Genomic DNA, 19269 nt, shown 5'->3' with positions numbered 1-19269 from the left:
CCCCACCAACTCCCCTTATCAAGGGACGTGACTCTGTGTGTGTGGGAGGCTGGGAGTTAGAGCATTTGGGTGGGAGTTGGGGTGCCCTGCCCCTCGAGCAGGAATGGTGCCCCCGGGGAAGAAACCAGCTGGAGAGGCCTCCAACTCCAATAAGAAGTGCAAGCGTTACTTCAACGAGCACTGGAAAGAGGAGTTTACCTGGCTGGACTTTGACTATGAGCGGAAGCTGATGTTCTGCCTTGAGTGCCGCCAGGCCCTGGTCCGGAACAAGCACGGCAAAGCGGAGAACGCCTTCACCATGGGCACCGACAACTTCCAGCGCCATGCCTTGCTGCGCCATGTGACCTCGGGGGCTCACCGCCAGGCTCTGGCCATGAACCGGGGCCAGCCCACTTTTGAGGGCCAGTCTGAGGAAGGAGGGGCCTCCCCAGGCCTGGCGACCACCCCTACCTCCAGGGGCATCAAGGTGGAGGTGGACCCTGCCAAAGTGGCTGTGTTGACCACGGTGTACTGCATGGCCAAGGAGGATGTGCCCGACGACCGCTGCTCTGCCCTCCTCGAGCTACAAAGGTTCAACTTGTGCCAGGCGCTGCTGGGCACGGAGCGTGGTGATGACTACAGTCCCAGGAGGGTGAGGGACATGCAGGTGGGTGGCAGCCAGAGGTATGGGGGAGGGCTTGGGGAGGGAGGACATTGAGCCATCTGGCACAGGGCCAGCATGCCAGGCCCCGGGGCATCAGCCAGAGCGCTTCATTCATACCTTCACCCATCAGAACCTTCACGGAGCGCGTACTGTGTGTCTGGGCTCGGGCCAGCTGCTGAGAGCACAGCAGTGAAGCAGCCAGATCGGGCCCTGTCCTCAGGGGCCCAGGGGCATTCCCCTCACCACCTAGGCCAGAGATAGCAAACGGGTGGCCCTGAGGGCTTCATTGGCCCACAGAAGTGTTTTTGTTATTATTATCTTTTTAAATCCAGAAACTCTTTTTTCCATTGATTTTAGAGAGAGTGGAAGGGAGGGGTGAGGGGGAGAGAGAGAGAGAGAGAGAGAAACACCTAAGTGAAAGAGACACATTGATTGGTTGCCTCCTGCTCATGCCTCTACTCAACCGAGGTATGTGCCCTTGACTGGGAATCAAACCAGAGACCCTTCGGTCCAAGGGCCGATGCTTTAACCACTGAGCAAACGGCCAGGGCTGTTTGTATTGATTTTAGATAGAGAGGAAGGGAGAGGGCAAGACAGAAATATTGATCAGCTGCCTCCTGCACGCCCTCTACAGAGGATTAAGCCCGCAATCCAGGCATGTGTCCTGACCAGGAATCGAACCAATGACCCTTTGATGCATGGGATGACGCTCAACCAACTGAGCCACACTGGCCAGGGCCACAGTGTTTTTAAAAATGTTTAATTAGCTTCCAAGTTTAACAAAAGGAGACATTGCATATGAAAATCTGGATTTGTTACTTGTACTGAAAAGCTAGGTCCCCATGCTCTCAGGGCATGAAGTGGTGGAGTTGGGGAGCAAGTATGGACTTCCCCATTCCCTCTGTTTTATCCCTGGCCCACTTCGAGCTCAGTATTACCCACGTGGCCCCTGGGGGCATGCAAGTTGCAACTCTGTCCTAGGTACTTACTGGCTGTGTGAGCCCTAGGGGCTGGTGTGGGGGTGGGGGAGTTGATCTCATCTTACAGAGAGATGGCAAACAGACAAACAGAACACACAGCTGGGGCCTTATGTCACTGGCCAGGAGTTAGGAGTGAACATGTCTATCAGTTAATCCCTGGACAGCAGAGAGGCGGGAGAGCCCCAGGAATAAGGCAGACTGGGTGATGCTATAGAAATACACACACACACACACACCGAAGTCTGTAGAACTTTTACAGTTCATAAAGCATTTTTCATTTATAAGCACAAAAACAAAAAGTTATATTTATAATTCACAAGAACCTCTGGAGGAGATGATGGGCACCTATTAGCCTGATTTTAGAGCTAAAGATATTGAGGCTCAGAGAGGTGAAATGACTTGCCCAAGATCACACAGCCAATACGTGGCACAGCTAGGATTAGTCCCCAAGTCTGTCTGACGCCAAGGCCTGTGCTCACCCTGTACTGTCTGCCTCCCCTTCTCAGGACAAGCCTAACTCTGCCCTCCCTCCCTTTCTCTCTCTGGCTGTCCCAGGTGGCCATGGCCAGTGTCTTGCACACAGAGGCTTGCCAGTGCCTGAAGGCATCCCCATATGTGGGGCTGGTGTTGGACAAGACCAGAGACTGGCCCGAGTCCCACAGTCTGGCCTTGTTTGCCACGTCGGTGTCCCCCTGTGATGGCCAGCCTGCCACCACCTTCCTGGGCAGTGTGGAGCTACAGGAGGGCGAGGACACTGCTGGCCAACTCCTGGACATCCTGCAGACCTTCGGCGTGTCTGCAGCCAAGCTAGCCTGGCTCAGCTCAAGCCTCCCCAGTGACTGCCTGGGGAGCGTGGGCCTGCAGCTCCGGGCCACCTGCCCGCTGCTCACGGAGCTGCACTGCCTCCCTGGCCGGCCAGATCCTGAGCCCCCTGCCTACCTAGGTGAATATGAAAGTGTCCTGGATGCCCTATTCCGCCTCCACGGTGGTCCCAGTTCCCACATGGTCCCTGAGCTGCGGGCAGCCCTGGACCTTGCAGCCATCGACTTGGCAGGACCACGGCCAGTGCCCTGGGCCTCCTTGCTGCCTGTGGTGGAAGCAGTGGCTGAGGCGTGGCCTTGCCTGGTGCCCACCCTGGAGGCCTCTGCCCCAGCCTCACCAACAGCCGGGGCACTGGCCCTCGCCCTGCGCCAGTTCACCTTCGTGGCCTTCACCCACCTGCTGCTGGACACTCTGCCCTGCGTGCAGAAGCTCGCCCTCGTCCTGCAGCCGGAAGACCCACACCTGGCCTTGCTGCAGCCCCTGGTGATGGCAGCTGCGGCCTCCCTCCAGGCGCAGCGAAGCTCCGGTGGCGCGCGCTTCCAGGGCTTCCTGCAGGAGCTGGCGTCCTCCGGTCCCGACTTGGGCGGTGAGCACTGTACCTACCGCGGCCTGGAGTTGGTCGGCTACTCCGAGGCTGCGGTCCAGGACTTGGAGCGGCTGCGGGGGGCCTTCTTGGACTCCATGCAGAAAGGGCTGCGGGACTCCTACCCCGGGCCCTCGCTGGATGCCGTGGCCGCCTTCTCGGCGATCTTCGATCCCCGCCGCTACCCGGAGACACCCGAGGAGCTGGGCGCGCACGGCGAGGGGGCGCTGCGGCTGCTGCTGCGCGCCTACGCCCCGGCGGTGGTGCGGCCGCGCGCGCTCGGCGACTTTGCGCTCTTCAAGCGCGTGGTCCGCAGCCTCGGGCGGCTGGGCCCGCGGGCTCTGTGCGCCAGACTGGCGTGCGCCCACTCGGAGCTGCACGAGCTCTTCCCCGACTTCGCTGCCCTCGCCACCCTGGCCTTGGCGTTGCCGGCGGGCGCCGGCCTCCTGGACAAGGTCGGCCGCAGCCGGGAGCTGCGGTGGTGGGGGCAAAACGGGGCCGGGGAAAGCCGGGGCGACCCTGTGGTCAAGATCGCTGTGGATGGGCCTCCGCTACACGAGTTTGACTTTGCGCTGGCCGTGGAGTTTTTAGAGAGTGGGTGGGGGGAGGGGGTGCTGGGGTCGCAGCTCACGTGAGGGTGGCCTCCTTCCCTCTACCCAGCCAGCCCGGGGCCCTGGGTACTCCCATGCTGCATCCGAGCTGACTTGCTAACTGTGGCCTTCCGTTCACCTTCCCCATGCTTCCTCTCCTCCACACTGAGGACTAACCCAGCCCTGTGGGCTGTGGGCTGTGGAGGAGGGCCTGGGTCAAGGGGGGCCTGGGCAGTGGACAGAGATGCTAGGGTCTGGGGCACCCCGACTATTGCTCCTGACAATTCTAGAGTTTGGGGAGGAGCAGCTCACCCTTTTCCCTCTGGATTCATCCCAAGTTTTGGCCCTAAACTTGTTGGGGGTTGGGGTTCTTGTTTGGAGGCCGGAAGACTGGGGCTCCAGAATGAAGGGACTGAGGGACAGAAGAATGGGGTCCTTGCCTTTCTCAGCCCCACTCCTGGCAGCGTCCCTTCTCTTCAGATACGACCGGGGAGCAGACCACTGTCTGTGACACAGCACCGCACTCTGCGCACAGCTAACACTTCAGGGGAGGCAGTGGTGCCCTCCCTCCCCCCACCAGGGCTGCCTGAGGCTTTCATGTATGACCATGTATATAGACATATCAGTCTATAAATACGAAATAAATCTATCCTATTTTTCATAACGGTAACACATAAATCTAAAAGGACTTCTTTTCGTTTTGCAGTGATAGGGTCCAAAAAACGTCCCAAATGAACTGGACTTGTTACTAATTGTTTTCTTTTTTGAAGTCTGGCTGTTCTCCCAAGTTCCTTGCCTCAGACCTTTAAGACCAAAGACTATAAAACCACAGTGTCGCCCCCCCCGCCCCCCGCTCCCCCCGACTCCCCCGCTTCCAGGCCTGACCCAGGGATGCCAATGGAGGGCTTTGTGCCTCCTGGGGGAAGCAGTTGGGGCCTCACCAGAGCTGGGGGACACATCCCTTCAGATTCCAAGGGTTTCCCATCCTCTCTGACAGCCCTTGCTGGGCATGATGTGGGGATCTGGAGAGGGGAAGTGAGAAGGGAGGGGGGTGGCCTATCCCCAGGCCTCCTGGGTTTGGGTTTAATTTGCAATAAAGAGGAAACCCAGCTCATGTGCAGTCTCCATGGTGGTGCGTGTGTGTCAGGGGCCTGCCCTGACGCCTCTGTCCCCTCCCTTGGCCTGGCTCCCCTTAAGCATTCATCTGGGCCTCTGTGAGGGCGGGAGGGTCATCCTTCTGGGCTGGGAGCCCTACGCGGTGGATTCCCTGCTTCTGCTGCCCCCGTTGTGGAGAGGAGAGGCACAGAGATGGGCTGTACTCGCCCTGGGCTTGGCCAGGGCTCCTTTGTGAGGAGGGAGACAGGAACTCTGTCCTGGCTTCACACCCAAGAAGCCCATCAGCTTCTTCTGGCCGTGGGGGTAGGATTGCCCTGTGGCCCCCCATTTCAGACCCTGCCCTTCTTCCTCCTGCAGCAGGCCCGGCATCCAGCACCCCCAGCCCCCTGCTGGCCTCCCTGCCCCTGGCTGCCAGGCCTCTGCAGCCCCCGCTGGACTTCAAGCACTTGCTCGCCTTCCACTTCAATGGCGCTGCCCCGCTCAGTCTCTTCCCCAACTTCAGCACGGTACGGGCTGGGCTGGCGGGCGGGGGCATGCAGCCACGCTGTGGGTGGGCATGGAAGGTGGGCTCCGATGGGCCGGTTCTCAGAAGGTGGGTCTAACCAGGAGCTCATTTTCCTCCAACGTCCCCAAGAGACTAGGTGCTCCCAAAATAGAGACCTCCCCCCCCACCCAGGCTCAGCTCTCTGGGCAAGGGGAGGAGAATGGTGTCTCCCCAGTAACAACTGCTGAGCCTGTAGGGTCTGTACTGTAGATTTCACTTGAGTTTTGGTATAGGGACTTCTATGGATGATTTGTGTATGAGTGTGTGCAATTGAGTGTGCCTTTCTGTGTTAGTTTGTAAACCCATAGGTCTTTGTGTGTTGTTTGTGGATGTGGATGCGTGTTGGTGTCCTGTGTGTGTGTGTGTGTGTGTGTGTTTGTAAACAACTCCTTGTTTCTCGGTATGTAATATGTGTGCCTGGGTATCTGAGAGGTGTTTTGTGTCTTTGTGTTGACTCTGTGTGTTTTGGTGTGTGTCTGACCTCTGCGTGTGTTTTGTGTGGGTTGCGTGATTGTGCCTTTGTCTGTGCTTGTCTGCCATTTGTGTGTGTATTATTCTGCATGTCTCTGTCACCTGTAACTGTAAGCTCATGTGCTATCTGTCTACTAGTCTGTGTATTTCCATGTGTGTATGTGTGTGAAGAACAAGGGTAGTGAGCATGAATTAGACTTCACTACATGAGCCATAAGGAATGCTCCCCGCTTTTTAATCTTGAAAAATCAAATGCAGTCATCAATGAGCCCTACCCCACCCTGACAAGATGGTGGGGAATTCGGCTTCAGTCATCCTGAGGCATCCCTTCCTGCCTGCCTGCCTGCCCTCCAGCGTTGCGCAGAGGTCCCCAGGAACCTGACACATTTGGGGAGGGTCCTCTGGTCTTAGGTTTCTGTCACTTGCTGACATGCTCACTGTTCAGGCACATGGACCCTCAGGAATGGGTGAAGCGCTGTTGTCCCGATCGCTGGGGGCCTGCAGGCCATTCTCTGAGGCCCTGTCCCCTGCTGCCTCGGCCCTGGTTGCTTCGGGAATTAGAACCTCTTTCTGTTCTCCGGGAAGTTCCTGAAACCATGCTTTTCTCTCCAGTCTTCCTGAGAGAAGAGAACAGGAAGTTCTGGACAAGCAAGCCCAGAGGGCTTCCGCTTTTGGCCCAACAATCTAGGCCCCTGAGAAAAGAGAAGAAAATTTTATTTAAAATAAGAAAAAGACACACACATTAACATTCCAAAGAAATGATTCTACTACTCAGGGAACCCTGCAGCCTCTACCTGCTGTCACCTGCTCCGTCCTGGCCCCGCGCCCCTCCCCTGGCCGGGGCTTCCTCTCCCTCTCAGGCCCTGCGGCAGTGGCAGGGCTCATAAGATAAGCCTGATCTCCCCAGCCATTAGGTCCAGCACAAGGCTGGGTTACGGGAGAGGAAATTCCAACAGAGGGATTCTGTCCCCGCCCTGCCTCTCCCTCCCCCCAACAATCTGTACCCAAATAGGATTCTTGTGAATGAGAAAAAAATAAGAAACAGAGACCAGAGGCAGCAAGAAATGCCAGGGTGATCACCAGGACATGGTTCTATCTCTCAAGATCATGGAGGTCACCTTGGCCATCCCCCTGCCTCCACGCAGAAGCCAGGCTGACAGATAAAGCCTGCCTGGGACGAGGCTGTTTCTTATGTTGGGTCTGGCATCACAAGGGTGGCAAAGTTCTTCCTAAGGGTGACCACTGCCCTCCTGGATAGCCTTTAGTTTGGGGCGTTTTGTACTGCCCCCTTCCCGGGCCAACCCCAGAGTTACTGTGCCCTCCCACCCCTTCACAGATGGACCCGGTCCAGAAAGCTGTCATCAGCCACACCTTCGGGGTCCCCTCCCCTCTGAAGAAGAAGCTCTTCATTTCCTGTAACATCTGTCACCTGAGGTTCAACTCAGCGGTGAGAGGGAGCAGTGGGAACATGCTGGGGAGCGGCTGGGCAGGGAGAGGGCTGGAGGCTGGGCTTCTGGGATCTTTCCTGGAGGAATAGGCGTAGCAAAGGGGCCGTGGTCTCTGATTTCCATTCATGGTTGCAAAAGAGGCCTTTAGCCATCCATCGTCTTCTCCATCCAGAGTCCTCTGCCCCTTTCCTCTTCAGTCCCACTGGGACTCCATTTCCCTCCTGTGCTTCTCTCCTGTGTTCTGGACCCTTCTGCCAGAGAGAAGACTTGCTCGGCCGGCATGGCTCAGTGCTTGAGCGGCGACCCATGAACCAGGAGGTCACAGTTTGATTCCCGGTCAGGGCACATGTCCGGGCTGCCTGCTCAATCCCCAGTAGGGGACGTGCAGGAAGCAGCCAATCAGTGATGTTTCTCGTCAATGTTTCTCTCTCTCTCTCCCTCTCCTTTCCTCTCTCTAAAAATCAATAAAAACGTATTTTTAAAAGAGAGAGAGTGTGAGAGAGAGACATTGCCCTTCCCCACTCTGGTCCCAGGAGCCACCCGTCAGCTCCTGGTTTGGAGCTGAGTTCTTTTTTTTTTTTTCTTTTAATATGTGTTGTTGTTGTTGTTGTTTTGACAATTTTTATTTACTTATGAGAGAGAGAGAGAGAGAGAGAGAGAGAGAGAGAGAGAGAGAGAGAGATGTGTTTCCACTTATTTATGCATTCATTGGTTAATTCTTGTATGTTCCCTGACTAGAAATTGAACCTGCAACCTTGGATGATACTCTAACCAACTGAGCTACCCAGCCAGGGCAGGAGCTGAGTTTTGGGGGTTTTGTTTTTGTTTTGTTAATCCTCACCTGAGGATTTTTTTTCCCCCTATTGATTTTTAGAGAGAGTGAAAGGAAGGGAGGGAGGGGGAGAGAGAGAGAGACACAGAGAGAGAAACATGAATGTAAGAGAGACATTGGTTGCCTCCCGCACACGCCCTGACTGGGGCTGGGATCCAACCCAACCCAACCCAGGTATGTGCCTTTGACTGGGAAACCTGTGACACTGCGGTGTTTCTAACCACTGAGAACCACCGGCCAGGGCTAGAGCTGAGTGGGTGTTTTTTTTTTTTGTTTTTAATTTATTTCAGAGAGGAAGGGGAGTGGGGGAGAGAGATAGAAACATCAATGATGAGAGAACCACTGATCGGCTGCCTCCTGCACGCCCCACACTGGGGATTGAGACCACAACCTGGGCACGTGCCCTGACTGGGAATCAAACCGTGACCTCCCGGTTCATAGGTTGACACTCAACCCTGAGCCAGGCCGACCTGGCAGGAGCTGAGTTCTTAAAGCACCTGAGAGTGTATAGAATATGTTTGTTCGTGCCTATTGTCTTAATTAGTTCTCATGATACAACTGTGAGGTGGACAGAGGTGCAATTATCATCCCCTTTTCAGGCGAGGAAACTGACCTCAGAGAGGTTAAGTAACCTGCCTGAGGCTACACAGCTGGTAAGTAGCAAGGCTGGGATCTGAACCCAGGCCTGGCTGACCCCAAGACCTGCATACTGTCTACCATAGCCTGCCCCTGGAGAGTGAAGGGGCCTCTTTCTGGCTTCTCGGGGAAGGTTTACCTTCTGTCCGGGCAACTCTGGGATTTGGGGAGACGCTCTCAGCTGACCTGTTCTAGTGAAAGTGTCCAGGGAGGGGCCTGTCTTTGCTGCATTTGGGAGCAATAAGCAGGGACCCCTGGTTGAAGGAGGGAGGACACTGCCAGACCAGATATGGGGGTTCCTCCAGGCTTCCAGGTTACAAGTTGTGAACCAGCTGGACAGAGAGACTTCACTCGGAGAGAAGATCTGTGTGTTCATGCTGGGCACCTGCGCGGTGCCCGGCACATTGCCAATGCTCAGTAACTATTTGTTGAAAATATGAGAAAGGGATGAGTGTCCTGGGATGCACATATCCCGAAGGATGGGGATTGCTCGGCTTTCTCCATTTGTGCATTTATAAACTTGGTAACTAACATGCATTGAGCACCTACTGTATGAACTAGGCACTGATCATCCAGGTTCTCGTTCAGTTCTCACAATCCTGTGAGGTCAGTGTTCACGCAGAGTTTGAGTGAGGAGACTGAGGCTCAGAGAGGCGAGGTGACTTGCCCAAAGATGCACAGCTACTCGGTGGCTGAGTCAGGATTGAAAGCCAGGGGCTGCTTGCCTGGGCGCTCGCGTATGAGTGTGTGTTCTGTAAACCTCAGGGCCATGCACGTACTGTGATGATGTTGGCGGTGACGAGGATTCACTGCCTGTGGCCCGAGCCCTGCCTCCCTCTGACCTGCCCCATGTCCAAGGCCAGCTTGTGGACAGGACATGTAGACTCAGAGAATGAGTGGTGGTGACCCTATGCCCTCCCCACCCCAGAACCAGGCCGAAGCACATTATAAAGGCCACAAACATGCCAGAAAACTCAAGGCAATTGAAGCCGCCAAGAGCAAGCAGAGGCCCCAAACCCTGGCCCAGGATGGGACACTGGTGTCTCCGACCCCGACCGTGGCCAGTGGAGCCCCCGAAGAGCCGCAGCGCAAAGGTCAGTCCTGAACTCTGCTCCCCGCCCCCCACTCCAAATCTGGTTTCTGACAAGGGGCTGAGAGATGTCTTATTGCTACGTCTGCTCGTGCTGGAGTATTCAGACAACAGGCACACATCACAAGTGGACAGCGCAGTGGATTTTCCCGTCTGAATATATCGAGATTAAGAAACTTCTCCCAGCCGAGACCGGTGTGGCTCAGTGGATAGAGCGTCGGCCTGAGGACTGAAGGGTCCCAGGTTCGATTCCGGTCAAGGGCATGTACCTTGGTTGCAGGCACATCCCCAGTAGGGGGGTGTGCAGGAGGCAGCTGATCGATGTTTCTCTCTCATCGATGTTTCTAGCTCTCTATCCCTCTCCCTTCCTCTCTGTAAAAAATCAATAAAATATATTTTTTAAAAAAAAAAAACTTCTCCCGAGCACCCAGAAGCCCACCTTGGGCCCCTTCCAGTCACTGTTTTGTATTAGTTTCGAAGGAACTATAACGACCACGAACTGGGTAGAAGTTTCTGGAGGTCAGAAGTTTGAAATCAGGGTGTCCACAAGGTTGCTTCCTTCATGGAACGGAGAGGGAGGATTTGTTTCATGTCCCTCTTTTAGCTTCTGGCAGTTGCTTGGCATTCCTTGGCTCGTGGATGCGTCGCTCCAGTCTCTGCCTCCATCCTCACCTCTCGTTCTCCCGCGTGTCCATGGTCTTCTTATAAGGACACCGGTCGCTGGATGAGAGCCCACCCTAAGCCAGTATGACTTTAACTAATTACGTCTGCAAAGACCCTTTTTCCAAAATAAGGCCACATTCTGAGGTTCTAGAGGGACATGAACTTGGAGGTGACACTATTCAACCACCTACACCCCTCCCCCCAGGGTAGCTACGATCCTGACTTCTCAGCATAGACCAGTTTCACGCGGTTTTGATAAATTGTGTAGAATGTAGGCTTTTGTTTGTCTTTCATGAACATTCATGATAAGATTCTTCCGCGGTGTTGTGGTGGTAGCTGTAATTTGTCCTTTTCCGTTGCCATGTAGTATTCCATTGTAGAACCATATGATTTTTTAAAAACCTATTCTCCTATTGATGGGCATTTGAATAGTTTCCCGTTTTATGCTATTATGAGTAGTGCTCTATGCACATTCTAGTACCTTTTTAAATTTCCGTTTATTTAACAGCTAGTAACTAGACTGTCAGGGCCGTGAGGAGGGCTGAGATTACTCTGCCCAACTTTTATGGTTTCAGATGGGGAAACCGAGGCCCAAAGAGGCCCAGGTCTGCCCAGTGAGTTGGATGGTAGAGTGGGTCTGGAACTCAGCGCGGGTCACCCCTGCACTAGTGACCCGTCCACTCTGCCATGCCACCCTAATGTCAGTGCTTAAAATCATGGTCTCAAGAATCAGCTCAGGCCTCACCCTCTTACCCAATGCCTCCCACCTCCCCAGCAGCTCCTGCAGACCCTCCTCCTGGCCCCCCACTCCAGCCACCACGGACTCCCGACGCGATGCCCAGGGAGCCCGCCCACTCAGACCTCCTGGATGCTGCCTCCTCTTCCTCTGCTTCCTCCTGCCCACCCTGCTCCCCAGAGCCTGGGACAGAGGCACCGGGGCCCGAGCCAGTGGCGGCTGCTGTGGGAAGCGGTGTGAGTGGGGAAGGCAGGAGTGAGAAGGGACGCCTCTACTGCCCCACATGTAAGGTGACGGTGAACTCGGCCTCCCAGCTTCAGGCTCACAACACAGGTGAGTGCGCCGGCTGGCTGGAGCCCGCCAGCTGGCGTCTGGGGAAAGAAGGGCGGGGAGACTGCCCCTCACCAGATGGGGGCAGGCTGGGATTTCTGGGCGCTTTGCTCAGGGACTTGGTAACCGAGACGTCGTGCTCAGTTGTTACTGGGCGTGCATTTCGGTTCCTCCCACTAAGGCTTGAGGGAGAATTGAGAAGAGACGCAAGGACTGAAGGGTCACTGCAGAGACAGGAGACACCGCCGCCCTCTCTCCTTGCGTCAGGCCCAGAGGGAGGGGCTGAGATTAGAGAAGGAAGCTGGCCAGTTCCATTGCAAGAAGGCCTTCCCTAGGGGGAGGGTGGCTTGAAATGAGAGGGCCTTGTGGGGATGGAAAGAGGAATCTCATGTGGCTGGGGGGGTGGGGGAGAGTGTATGTGCTGAGCAGCCCCAAAGCTAAAGGGACAACCAAGCTGACCTAGTGTGGAGGGGTCCCCGTGGCCTTGCAGCCCCTCCTCAGAGCTGACACACTTTCTTCTCCCCTTCCACCAGGAGCCAAGCACCGGTGGATGGTGGAAGGTCAGCGAGGGGCCCCCCGAAGGGGCAGGGGCCGCCCAGTGCCCCGGGGAGGAGCTGGACACAAGGCCAAAAGAGTGACCGGAGGCCGGAGGGGCCGGCAGGGGCCCAGCCCCCCTTTTCACTGTGCTGTCTGTCAGCTCCAGGTCAATTCAGAGACCCAACTCAAGCAGGTGGGAGAAGGGAGGCCGGGACTAGGGTTGGAGCAGGGCTGAGGGAGTGGGCCCAGTGCCAGGGGAGGAGGGAGGAGGGAGCTGAGGGGAGGAGGTAGGTAGGGCAGGGCCAGGTGGAGGAAGAGGAGCCAGGCTAGTGGGACAGGGGGCTCCTGGAGACAGAGGCCAAGTCTCCCTGCCCCTTCCCAGGGCCACTCCAGGTGATGCCCCATAAATGTAGGTTCACTGTGTGAACTGTCAGTAAAGAAGGGTGAGCTAGTTGAGGATGAAGGGGTGGCTGGGAGTCCTTGGGCTTCCTCATCTTGTTCCCAGTCTGTCTGTCCGTCTGTCTGTCCATTAGCACCTGAGCAGCAGGAGGCACAAAGACCGCCTGGCCGGGAAGCCCCCCAAGCCCTCCAGCCAGCACAGCAAGCTGCAGAAGCACGCAGCGCTGGCTGTGAGTATCCTCAAGGTATCTGTCTCCAGGCAACGGGGCTGGGACCCTGGTCAAGGGAAGGCGGGGAGTGGGGGCCTCCTGGGGAGCTGAGGCAAGAATAAAGCCACCCAACCCCAGGCTGCCTGGGGTTGGGTTTTAGCTCCCTTGGGATCTGCCCAGAGGACTCTCCGGGAGCGAGGGGTGGGCGTGCCATCTCCTAGAAACCATCTCTACCTCCACCCACCACAGCCTCCTCCCTTGGCCCATCCCGATTCTCTTCCTTGGGGGCAGGAAGACAGGTGGTGGAGAAAGCCCTTTGGAATGAATGTTTGGGGGCGGGAATGGAGGAGGATTTAGTCTGGAACCCTAAAAGGCAGGTGTATCCTGCAGCAAAAAGCCCCAGGACGGAGCCCAGGGCAGGGGGATGTTCTGGGGTCAGGCTGTGTCCAGTCCTCTCTTTCTTCTTTGCAGTCTAAACTGGCCTTGCAGAAGCAACTCACCAAGACGCTGGCAGCCCGCTTCCTGCCTAGCCCGATCCCCACCGCAGCTGCGGCCATCTGTGCCCTGCCAGGGCCCCTGGCCCTCCGGCCTGCCCCCACCGCAGCCACCACCCTCTTCCCAGCTCCCATCCTGGGCCCAGCTCTGTTCCGCACCCCAGCGGGAGCTGTCCGCCCTGCCACGGGACCCATCCTCTTTGCCCCCTATTAGCCCTTCTAGGGGGGCCAGGGCTGCCTTCCTAGCGGTCCCTTTCCCCACCCTCCTCTCCCCAGGACGCCTCCGTTCCTACATCCCACAGGGGATTCTTTTCACAGCCGAGGGGTTCCTGACCAACCGAGGAAGAGCTGGGCTAGCTGGAAGGGCAGGTGCCCTTCACTCCATCTGAGTGGGGATTCAACTATTACCCCCTGGCCCCAGGGCCACGCCCACCCTCAGTTCCCCAGCCTTCTAGTCCTGGGCTCCCCGAAACTTCCAGCCCGATTTACAGGGAGCAAACTGAGAAATCCCCAAGATCTATGCAAAATCCTAGCCCCAGCCCCACGGTGCTCTCATTTCCCTCTCAAGACCTACAGCCACGTGGCCAAAGGCCCCAGACATCTTAACGGCCAGCCTAGGGGCTAGTCTGTGACTGGCCCCGACTCCCGTGCTCTGGGACGCCCTCCCCACTCACTGGCTTCTCTGGAGAAGGACACGGTGAGGGACGGGCTCTCAAGCTGGAGTCGGCTCCAGGCGATCTGGACACGATGACCGCGGGGGCGTGGTGGAAGGCTGGAGGAGGAAGGCAGCCGTGCTGAGGTGGGGCACAGCCACGGTGCTGGAAGCTTTCAGGGGTCATCTCCAAAGGGCTGGGGCTGGGGCTGGGACAGGGGTGGTGGTGATGTTCTGGCTGGGCCCTTTTAACAGAGGAAGCGATCAGCCCCCTCTTAGCCTTTTACCCATTTCTCCTGAACTCCAGCTCTGGGGTGGGGGCGGGGAGAGACACTGGGTCTCCCTCAGACTATGGACCCAGCTAACACGGAATCCCCCCAGGCCTCCCCAATGAAGAGCTTTCTTCTCTAGCTGTTCAACCCCAACTGGTCCCTCGCACAATTCAGCTTTCCCACCTCCCAACCGACCAGCACCCCAAGCCTCCCTCACTGTGAAGCTGAGTGTTGGGATCCAGTCCGATAACCACAGACCCATTTTCATGCTAACGTCACAACCTCCATCCTATCCCAGTACTGTCCCCCCCCCCCCACCTCACCCCACAATATGGGACTTTGCCAGTATCCACCTGTATCTTTTTAAAAAAAAGATATTTCCAATGGGACAATAAGGGGCGAATGGGAGGGAAACTTTTTGATAACAGTTGTGGTTTTATTGTGTCCAATGCATCAATAAATGAACTTTAAGCCCGAGCCTGTATATGCCCTAACTTGACTTGCCCAGCCTGGGACCGTCTGCCCCTGCTCACCTCTCCTGTTTGGGGAAAGGGGCGTGCACTGGAGGTGGCCCAGCTATAGGGGCTCACCTGGGGTCGCGGTGCCCATCAGAAGCACGAAGCGGGCCCAGGGAGCTGTGGGTCGTGAGCTCACCTTACAGCATGTTGAGAGTGTAACCACCCTTCTGAGCCCCAACAGATCTGTCCGCTCCTGAGAAGTTCCTACTTGTTTGCCTTGTTCTGTTGAGGCATCTGAGGTAAGAAGGGCTAGCACCTTGTCCGGCCTTCACCATGGCAGCATACGAACTGATAACAGGTAAATTTATAAATAAAGTCCAGCCAAGAGCTGAAAACAACCACAGGAAGGAGTGAAGACCAGCCCCCAGGGGTGTGAGGTTCCCCGCTGGGCACTAAGCAGCCATTCTGGCAACTAGAGTGGAGAGCGCACTCCTGCCCCCTGGCGGTTGTCGGAGAGCAGTGTCCCAGCCTCCAGGGCCGGTAGGCATAGCACCTTGAAGAGGGAGAAGACACAAAGGGGACAGTCAGCTGGCGCGAAGCCAGGGGCATTCAGAAACCATAGGGCTGGAGAGGATCTAGAAGGCCATCTAAGCAGCCCCTGTCACTGTACAGATAAGAAAACTAAAGCCCAGAGAGAAAAAGCCTTGCTGGGTGACAAAGCCCGTTGGTGTCTCAGCCCAGTCGTCATTCCCTTCCACCTCGACCAATGCAGCAGGAAGAGGAAGTGAAAACAATTGGGGCGGGAGGTCAAGTAGAAAAATCACACTTCCCAGGAGGCTGGCTTCTTCCAGCCAAGGTACAGACAGGGGAAAAGGGTCAGGGTGCTGGGTGAGGAGGCACCCCTAACACCAGTATGCACACGCATACACGATACCTGGACGCCCTTTCCCTAGAGTCCAGGCTGGTGCCGTGTGTGTGTGTGTGTGTGTGTGTGTGTGTGTGTGTGTGTGTGTGGCAGAAGCCCAGAGGTGTGGGACCCGTGATCAGAACCAGACCCTAGACGTGGCACTTCCGTGGGGTAGCTCTGCTTCCCAACCAGGGCAGGTGGAAGGGACCCTGACCCACATCTGCCCCCCAGGTCACAGAGGGGCAGAGAGGATGGAAGCTGGGGCGGAGGAGGAGGTTGGGGGCACTAACCTAGATTATTTGCACTTCCCGGGGTTCGGAGGGAGCCAAAGCGGCCTGAGCCTGCAACAGCCCAGCTGCCTGCCCTAGCGGGGAGGTTCCCCCTTCCCCTCAACCCATCTTCCATCCAGAGCCCCCGAAGCCGGACAGGGGTTGGGAAGGTGAAGAAGGGATGGCGGCAGCTCTTCAGCCATCCAAGGAGCCGCTGCCCTTGTTCTTACGGCTGAGGGGGAAGGCGGACTTGCTCTGGGGCTGGGTCATCTTGCTGGCCAGGTAGACGAAGGGCTCCAGGAGGGAGCGGCGGTCAGCCACAGACACCTCCCACAGCTTCACCTTCTCCGACTTGGCCCAGTGCTGGGCCACGTCGGGGTCCACGCGCCGCTGCTCCTGCAGGTCGCATTTATTGCCGAGGACCACGATGGTGACCTGGGGAAGAGGGACAGAGCAGAGACTCGTGGATGTGCCAGGGGCCTTGCGAGTGGGTGTGAAGGCGGGCCACCACCCAGGAGTCCTAAGAGAAGGGAAGTTTTAATGGCTGATATCTCATCTCTTCCTCTATTAGAAACTATGAAGTGAGGGGGGGGGGAGACTGTTGCTTTTTCCTCTCCTTCCTCTATTCACATTCTGGCCTCCATCTGGCCCTCCCTCCAGGAGTTCCGTTACAAGCCCAGAATCGCCCGTGCCTGCTCACGACCAGCAGTCAGTTCAATTCTGGCTAAACAACACGAGGAGGCGCTCCTAGAATGCCCACAGCTTACGGGGGGACTTAAGGAAAGAAGGGCTTCCCTAAGTAAGAGTATGGGGCCAGTAAGAAGAAGGACCAGTGAGGGCTTCACGTGTTAGGCCGGGGAGCTCTGAAACGGAAGCCTTTTCGGTTGAGCTGCCTCAGCACAGGACCACCTCTACGGGGGAAGACACCCTCCAGTGGCCTTGATCCCTCCTCCAGCTCCTGACCCACCTCCTAGAAAATGAGTGAAAAACAGAGCCCTGCCAAGCCTCACGGAGCCAGCCAAGGGCCCGCTCTCGCTCACCACCGGGGCTCCCGTACACACCTCCTTCTTGTCCTTGGATTTGTCGATTTCCTTCTTGAGCAGCTCCACGCGCTGGAAGGACTCTCGGCTGTCCGTGCTGTAGACCAGGACGTAGCCATCGGTGCAGGAGAAGCAGTGCCGGGGCAGCTCCGCCCCGTCCCGGAGCCCCCGCGTGTCATAGAAACGCACCTGCTCCCGCACCCCCCGGTCAGTTTCAATGGAGCCCACGTAGATGTCTTCCTGGGTCTCGATCATCTCAGAACCTGAGATAAAATGAGGACGCTTGTTTGCAGGGAGAAAGGAGATGGGATAACCTGAGTGACTGGGGATATCCTGACAGGCTGACCAGACAGGGAGGGAAAGGAATGTGGGGGCTGAGCGGAGGGGGCCAGACCCAATCCAGCAGGACTGGAATGGTTTGGGGGAACAGACATCACCCGCACGTTCACACCATGCTTAGCAAGAGTGAGACTTGGGAGTTCTTCCTCCTTGTCTCAGATATTGGTTTCCTTCCTCCAGATCTCAGTGCTGTAGAGCTGGAGGGCATGCTGTAGACTTTACTCCAGGAGCAGATTTTGGCTTCTCTGTGTTACTAAATCCTACTCCTTATTCTTCAACTTCTTCCACCGTCCCCTCCCCGCGCCCCCTACCCCCCCCAAAACAAAACACTCACCCACTACATGGTTCCCGTACAGGAGCTGCTCCAGGATTGACGTTTTGCCCACAGATGCCTGGCCACACACGACCACCTTGCAACTCTTCCCCATGCTTAGCCTTCAGCCTTAAAGAACAGCAGCACACTGGGTGAGGTGATCAAAACAGAGCCCAAGTTCTGAGCGGCATGGGTAGCCTCGGGGGTCCAGCACTGCCCTCTCCTCTAGTCAGGGTGTATGTCAGAAATGATGTGTCTAACTCGCCCTAGCCGGTTTGGCTCAGTGGAAATGAGTGTTGGCCGGCAGACTGAAGGGTCCCAGGTTCCATTCTGGTCAAGGGCACATGCCTGGGTTGCGGGCTCAATCCCCTGTAGGGGGTGTGCAGGAGGCAGCCGATCAATGATTCTCTCTCATCATTGATGTTTCTATCTCTCCCTCCCTGTCTGAAATCAATAAAAATATATAACAAAACAAAAAAAGAGAGAGAGAGAGAGAGAGAGAAAAAGAAAGAAATGATATGTCTATGTCCCCTACTGGGTAGGGAGCTGTGTCCTTCTTTTAAAAATATTTTTTATTGATTTCAGAGAGGAAGGAAGAGATATATATAGAGAGAGATAGAAACATCCATGATGAGAGAGAATCATTGATTATCTGCCTCCTGCATGCCCCCTAATGGGGATCGAGCCTGCAACCCTGGCATGTGCCCTTGACTGGAATCGAACCTGGGACCCGTGAGTCCCCAGGCCGACGCTCTATCCACTGAGCCAAACCAGCTAGGGTGGAGCCGTGTCTTTCTCATCTTCACGATTCCCGGTCCCTGGCCAGTGACTGTTGGTGCTCACCATATGCTGTCATAAGGGGGAAAGAGGTGCTGGAGAAAAGGAAGCTCCGGGGAGGGCCCTCTCCATGCACAGGCCTTGGGGGGACCAGTTACTGAAGGGAGCCCACGCTCAGCGCCCTCCCTTTAACCCTGGCCCCACGGAGAAATAAATAAACAAGCAGGAATGCTATTTTGTGTGGATCTGTCTTAAGCTGCTCTTCCTGGTGAACAAATCAGAACATTTTACTTTCCTGTATGACTTCTCTAGACAGCTAATTCCCTCTGATTCCTAGTCAAGTCCCCGGCTAAGAGTAAGACCACCAGACAAAAAAGAAGTGAAGGAGCCCTGACCGGTTTGGCTCAGTGGATAGAGCGTCGGCCTGTGGACTGAAGGGTCCCAGGTTCGATTCCGGTCAAGGGCATGTACCTTGGTTGCGGGCACATCCCCAGTAGGAGGTGTGCAGGAGGCAGCTGATCTATGTTTCTAACTCTCTATTCCTCTCCCTTCCTCTCTGTAAAAAATCAATAATATATATATATTTTTTTAAAAGTGAAGGAGTCTAAGGAAAGAAAGGCTCCGGAAAGGAGACGGTTTGGGCCGCCCTTGGGCTGGCAGACCCAGATGAGAAGGCTCAGACACAGAAACCCCTTCTCCCCAGAGATCTCGAAGGCATCCCAAAATTCAGGCTTCCCACAAGCAGCCCCAGATTCCTCCGGAGAACAGAGAGATCATTCCCCAAAGGGGTTCCAAACAGAACCCTCTCCGGAGGAAACTCCTGATACAGACCCTCCTACCCCGCCCCAAGGGCCCCACATACTGAGCTCCACGACTAACAGGTACCCCAAGAGAGAGCCTCCGCCACAGATTTCCCCACGAGGGGACGCCCCCACCCCCACCGCAGGAGGAATTTACGGCGGCAAACATCTGCCACCTAAAGTGGCCCCGGCGCGTGGCCGACCCCCGCCTTCCAGCTCCGTACCTGCCGGCGCCCTCGCAGCGCCCCAGCCCGGCCCCCGAGGAGCACCGGGATCAGGGGAGGGGCAGCACGGCCGCCAGGACGCCGTCCTTCCGGGT

General features: G+C 56.4%; 3 protein-coding genes and 1 long non-coding RNA gene across 10 annotated transcripts in view; 2 read left to right on the top strand and 2 right to left on the bottom strand.

Moving 5' to 3' along the window:
• The window catches only part of ZNF385C (zinc finger protein 385C), a 34472-nt gene extending 21135 nt beyond the window's left edge, over positions 1-13337 (top strand). Inside the window, exons 3-9 of the mRNA XM_054709339.1 lie at positions 5092-5240; positions 7086-7196; positions 9594-9759; positions 11194-11487; positions 12018-12214; positions 12555-12665; positions 13101-13337. Of these exons, the coding sequence (XP_054565314.1) occupies positions 5092-5240; positions 7086-7196; positions 9594-9759; positions 11194-11487; positions 12018-12214; positions 12555-12665; positions 13101-13337 (1265 nt within the window). The remainder of the gene's footprint in view (positions 1-5091; positions 5241-7085; positions 7197-9593; positions 9760-11193; positions 11488-12017; positions 12215-12554; positions 12666-13100) is intronic.
• On the top strand, positions 104-3663 carry C20H17orf113 (chromosome 20 C17orf113 homolog). The gene is made up of 2 exons (XM_028157271.2): positions 104-646; positions 2179-3663. The coding sequence occupies exons 1-2, from the start codon at positions 104-106 to the stop codon at positions 3661-3663; spliced, it is 2028 nt and encodes a 675-aa protein (XP_028013072.2).
• On the bottom strand, positions 5962-14013 carry LOC129147389 (uncharacterized). The gene is made up of 2 exons (XR_008554759.1): positions 13798-14013; positions 5962-6441 (listed from the first exon to the last, which is right to left on the bottom strand). It is a non-coding gene; the product is annotated as an uncharacterized LOC129147389 (long non-coding RNA).
• Positions 14014-14444: 431 nt separating this feature from the next.
• Positions 14445-19269, bottom strand: NKIRAS2 (NFKB inhibitor interacting Ras like 2). 7 transcript variants are annotated; one of them, XR_008554788.1, is made up of 5 exons: positions 19175-19269; positions 17395-17502; positions 16743-16984; positions 15703-16116; positions 14445-14853 (listed from the first exon to the last, which is right to left on the bottom strand). XR_008554788.1 is itself a non-coding variant. In XM_028157276.2 (5 exons), the coding sequence occupies exons 2-5, from the start codon at positions 17486-17488 to the stop codon at positions 14958-14960; spliced, it is 642 nt and encodes a 213-aa protein (XP_028013077.2). In that variant the 5' UTR covers positions 17489-17502; positions 19175-19269; the 3' UTR covers positions 14445-14957. The 7 variants fall into 7 exon arrangements, 5 of the variants coding, with proteins under 5 accessions (XP_028013077.2, XP_054565464.1, XP_054565462.1 ...); XM_028157276.2 differs by having other exon boundaries at positions 14445-15058; positions 15912-16116; XM_054709489.1 differs by having other exon boundaries at positions 15912-16116.

This window comes from Eptesicus fuscus, chromosome 20 (genome assembly GCF_027574615.1).
Source record: "Eptesicus fuscus isolate TK198812 chromosome 20, DD_ASM_mEF_20220401, whole genome shotgun sequence".
Classification (NCBI taxonomy): domain Eukaryota; kingdom Metazoa; phylum Chordata; class Mammalia; order Chiroptera; family Vespertilionidae; genus Eptesicus; species Eptesicus fuscus.
The sequence above is the reverse complement of the archived record's forward strand: the minus strand, read 5'-3'. Positions and strand labels throughout refer to the sequence as shown.